We start from the raw sequence: 5,555 nt of genomic DNA on the forward strand, positions 1-5,555 counted from the left end.
CTTGTGGTGGCCCTGAAGTGAAACCACTCTGTTCTGCAGTCATAATATTACAATGTAAATGTACTTTCACATTGAATTATACTTTAGTTTTAGTTATATTGCTACAATGGATTAAGTTCTTATGGCTAGATAGGTCAAATTGAGATGCCGAATGCCTACGACAAACAAACAACACATCAAAATGTGAATATTTTTTATCTGCTCACAAAATTTTATTTTCTTTTGTAATCTGTGTCTTGACGAATGCATAGAAAATGAACAATAACAACCCTCCTCATACAGTGTATGCCGCACCTATCATTAAGGTGAGTCAGGGCCAGAATGCTTTCTTCTACACTGGTTATCTGTTAATGTGAGGTGCAGATCGCACATCCACCCATCTGATTTTTTTTTAAATTAAGATATGACAAATTCCTGGGATAATTTACCAAAATAAAATCTGCAACACAAAATCTCACAGTGACAGGGTCACAGGTGTAATTTAGACTCTCATCAGCGTCTCAGACTGCCACCATAAAGGTCGAGAGTCCAGGTCACTGCTATAAAAATGGGACAGGGGACAAGACATCATCATAGCAGGTACTATAGCATGCTTTATAAACAGTGTGCTTCATTTTTATAAAACAATACAATACAAAACAGTATAACACAATTTCCAGACACAACAGTTTCCATATTTACACAGTAAGTTCAGCAAAGGACAATGAAAAATACAGTTGAGTTGTTTACATATTTAGATCACAAAGAGGAACCTTAACTCATGTTAAATCAGTCCATGAACATCTTCACAGTTCATTAACAGTTTTAAATTTGTTGTGCAGTATATGTGGGTGAACTCTAAATTATAAAACATGGACTGACTCAGATTCTGTTTGTTATAAGATGCAGTAGAATTTGTAGAAGGGAGGATTTGCTCTATGAGGAATGTTATATTACTCATTTCCTTAAACCCATTTCACTTCCAATACTATAATGGATCCATAAGTCTTGCATCAATTTTATAATTTCCTTTTGCCAATAGGGGGCGGCAGAGTAACACTGGTAAAAGTGGGGTAGTTGAAGCCAAACAAATAGAAACTGGTGGTGTTGGTTTTAAGGGCTTGACCCACGGATCACGATATGGCCAATACTTTAAGGTTCAAATGGTTTATGGAGTTCACCTCTTCTTACTCTCTCTAAAATATGTCTGAAGTGTTGAGGCTAACTAAGTTATGCCTCCACTTTCCTTTAAAAAAAAATATAATGTGGTCTACTATCACATGTTGACATGAGTGCAAATAAATATGAAAAAAAACCCCACTGTATTACAATCGCAAATATAAACTGTATTCATTCATTAATGGATGAATAAACAGCAATGGGTTTTATGTGAGGGAATATAGAAACACCCTTTGTAAACACTTGACAACTTTTTGATCCCAGGTTATACAATAACGTCTTAATGCTGCACATCGAAATCACCTTCTGGACTACTTCTACTTCAACTTTTACAAAATGTTGCACCCCTGTCTTCAGTGGCATGTATTCTTACAACCCAAGCATACAGCTCATCGTTGTTACAGTGTCAGTGCCCTCCTTGAGTACCTCAGACCTGACCTTTGTTTCAGTCTGCAAGGTCTCTATCACATTAGCATTTCTCCCTTCGTCCCAAAAACAGATCAAGGTCCCGATGAGGACCCACTTAACTCTTTCTCCCACTGGTCACCTAAGCCTCGCCACTGTCACTTACCCAGCCAGATATAGGCACGTGAGCTAAAAACTGACATTAACGCCCTTCATGATTTGATGTGTAAGCTCAGACATGTTTCTAACGTGATGATACGATGAGACTGTAACAGCTGGATATCACTTACTTGAAAAGGAGAGTTTAACAGTAAAAGTACAGTAGCTCAGAAATATCTGATCACTCAACATTACTATAAACAACCACAAGAATGTCAATGATTACAAAATATATAGTACATCTTATACAGTATCCTACCTATACAGTATGAGCTATTCAACATTGGGATCAATGTATCCCACCGAATGTTTCATTTACAAATAATATACATTATTCAAAGTAAAAACCCAACTCTGTGCATGCATTCATCTTTACACAGGCTTTTCAGATAAAGAGGGCAAGATTCTTGTACAGTGTGTCTACTTAATAATAAACAACAATGGAAAACCTTAACTAGCAAGTGTGCATCTGCATGTATGGATTTGTCACCACACAATTACGAATGGATCCTTTAATTGTAGGTTAACATCTTTGACCAACTTATCCATTGAGAAGCAACTTCTGTCTGCCATGGCTTTGCACTGACAGGGATATCATGGTGCTCTACAGTTAAATTGGCAGTGTTGCAGAGTGGAGACTCTTGGAATTTATTTTATAAGATATAAGAGTAAATTAATACTCTTAGTATTAATTTATTCTGTACAAACCCACCGTCAGCAAAAAAAAAGCAGAGCCTTTATGTCACGACAGTGCTCTAAAGTCCTGACTGTAGATGAGTCTGAATATGCAGTATATAGCTAGAACTATTCAAATACATATTGGCAAGTCCTTGGCATTCATTGAGCACCACCCTGTTATTATGTATTCATGAGTTTGGAAATAGAGAGCTTGAATCACCTCAGATGGAGCAGAGAGGCAAAGTCTTCTACAGATGAAGAGGACAGAAATCCTGGTGGGGAAGGAAGATGGAGTTGGCAAGAGCTTTGTAGAGGTTAAAGACTGGTGGGACTCTGAGTGCTATTGTTGCTTGGTCTTTTAACAGTCTTTTCAGGTTTGAGACATCTTTAAATATAACCCACATCTCCTCTGCAAAATAATGTGAAAACAATAAAGAGCAGCAGAGATACAGTACATCAAATCCATACAGATTGCCTCTTTTTCCACACACTCATGTTTCAATAACAAAAAACCTGTCACAACAAAACATCCTATAAATAACGGATTCCTATGTTTTGCAAGCACAGACTCCTATTCCAGTGTTTTATGCCCCTTTATGTCCCACCTCGAGACTGCTTGTAAACAATAAGAGGGTGAGAATACTAATAAGAAAAAAAATAGACCCAAAATAATCAAATCATTTTCATGTTGAACTTGCGTGCCCCACCTTGTCCCCCGCTGGCAGCGGGTCCGTCCACTTTTCTGAAGGAATATTCCACTGAGAAATTGTTCTTGTGTTGCCCTCTCCCTCGACTCCACACAAACAGCAGAATGAAACAAAACAGGACAACACCCAGGAACATGATGCAGCCCATAGCTGTGGATATGAGGATGGTCTTGAGGTCCAGAGTGAACTTCAAGAAGACTCTGGTGTCATTTAGATTTGTGTCATTAAGGTCCCCAGCATAGTAAGTGCGGTTGGCCATAAGGGCTGCATCGAGTGGCAGCCCACTCACTGTAAGTGTGGCAAAGTAGGTGTCATTTCCACCAGCGTTGCTGGCTATGCAGATGTAAGTTCCACTATCTGTTACCTGGGCATACCTTATTTCTAGTGTGCCTTCTGGTAATACAGTTAGGCGTCCGCTGCTCTTTGTAGTGATGCGGCGGCGCTGAGGTGAGATCCAGAATATGACTGGTGTTGGCTCACCTTCTGCTTTACAAATGAATGACACAACCTGTCCCTCACGGGCAGATATCTGCTGCAGTTTCCTATTGCGGATTTTGGGCTTCTGGCAAGTAAAGTGGTCAAAGAGGGCTGAGTCAGAGAAAGCATTGAGAGCCCGTCCTTGCACCTCAACAGGCATCATGCACACTGGAGCAGCACCGTCAAAATTGAGGGTCTTCCTGCGCTGAAGGATCCAGAGCAGGCGGCAGTCGCAGGCCAGGGGGTTTCCATCCAAACGCAGCGTCTCCAGAGTGTTGACGGATTGAAAGGCTCCTTCTTCCAGCGTCACCAGGCTGTTAGTGGAAAGGTTGAGAAGACGGATTTGCCTCAGACCACCCAAAGCGTACGGCTGCACTACTGCCAGGTTTGTGTTGACCAGATGCAGCTCCTTCAGCCTAATAAGGTCCCGCAGCGCCCAGGACTCCAACACCGAGATGGGGTTGTAGGAGAGGTTGAGACTGGTGAGGTGGGGCAGACCGCGCAGGGCAGAGGTCGGCACAGAGGTGATGTTGGTGTGCGTGACGGACAGCCAAGACAAGTTGAGACCCTGCAGGCTGTGAGGGGAAATGTACTCCAAAAAGGGCCAGTGATCGATCTCGAGCCCCCTCAGGTTCCCCAGCTTCCGGAAGTTTTGGTCCTCTAAGGCGGAGATACTGAGGTAGCGGAGCCGCAGAGTCACCAAGTTATGCAGGTAAGACAATGACTGGCTGGACACGGAGGTGAGGTTGCACCTCTCAATGGTCAACTCCCTCAGCCCCACTAGACCCAGAAAGGCCTTGTTGGAGATATAAACCAGATCGTTGTCTCCAACCTCCAGGTTTTTTAGACTTTTCAGGTCTTGGAAAGTAAAGTCCAAAAGAATCACAATCTTATTCCCACTGAGGTCCAGTGAAGTTAGGTTGGAAAGACGTGAGAAAGCCCCCATGGGGACCAGTTTCAGCTGGTTACCCCTCAACGAAAGCGACTGCAGGTTCTGAAGACTAGAAAAAGCATTCGGTTCCAGGACAGTAATCATATTGTCGCTCAGGTCCAGCTTTTCAAGACGGGGATAAGGAAGCAGGTCACCGTGCTCTACCCAGCGTAGTTTATTCCCACTTAGATCCAGGATCTTGGTGTCCAGTGGGATGCCATCTGGCAGTGCAGACAGGCGTTTACCATAACAGGACACAGTCTTGAGCTTTGCAATGCACTCGCAACGTTGGGGACATCCTTGGCTCTGGGTGGGTGACACCGTGAACATGAGCAGCAGGAACAGGAAAGGTAGGAGCCAGCCTACATCCTGGCCCGGGCTCACCCCCATGGCCTTTAATTCCACTGCTTCCTCCTGGGATGAATCACTAGGCCAGACACCTGAGGCGAGAGAAAGAGTGGGAAGGAGAAAAGGAACAGAAGGGGGGTGAATAAGGGGGCAGAGAAAGAGACAAAGAGACAGACAGTGAGACAAATTAATTAAACTCAATTCCCCTTCAACAGCAGCGATCAAAGACTCTAAATGAGTGGAATTACAATTACAAACCCTAATTGACCTGGCAGAGCAGTGAAATTAAAGCCAGAGCTCCAAGATAATCCTCAAAGGACTGGGTCTGTATTCAGTAGAACCACTTTGGTGTAGTGATCAACTGTGCATTACAAACACTCTGGTTTTTAAACCGTGTGTCAGTGTGCACAGAAAAATATCTCTAATAACTATGAGTCAATTTTATATCTGCTGGTTGTTTTTGCTCTCTGGCAATTTCATGCATTGTAAATGAAAACAGGGAAAGGGGGAAATTGAAAATCTAGTGTAAGACCTCACGTGGGACATCTTAAAATGCATGAAAAAGGAAACACAATTGTAAATACTCAAATGCTCTTTGACAGCAAACGGCAGTGCAAATGCACTCAGCCCATTTGTGTGGTGTGAGGAAACAGAAGATTGACAATATGCTGTGCAAAAGAACCTAATAGCTT

The 5,555-nt window shown here is 42.6% G+C and overlaps 1 protein-coding gene across 1 annotated transcript; it reads right to left on the minus strand.

Moving 5' to 3' along the window:
• Window positions 1-3,072: 3,072 nt before the first annotated feature.
• On the minus strand, window positions 3,073-4,905 carry lingo3a (leucine rich repeat and Ig domain containing 3a; the record flags this gene model as incomplete). The annotated part of the gene is made up of 1 exon (XM_083970537.1): window positions 3,073-4,905. The coding sequence occupies one exon, from the start codon at window positions 4,903-4,905 to the stop codon at window positions 3,073-3,075; it is 1,833 nt and encodes a 610-aa protein (XP_083826663.1).
• Between the last annotated feature and the right edge of the window lie 650 nt (window positions 4,906-5,555).

Source organism: Trachurus trachurus (assembly GCF_905171665.1).
Source record: "Trachurus trachurus genome assembly, chromosome: 4".
Lineage (NCBI taxonomy): Eukaryota > Metazoa > Chordata > Actinopteri > Carangiformes > Carangidae > Trachurus > Trachurus trachurus.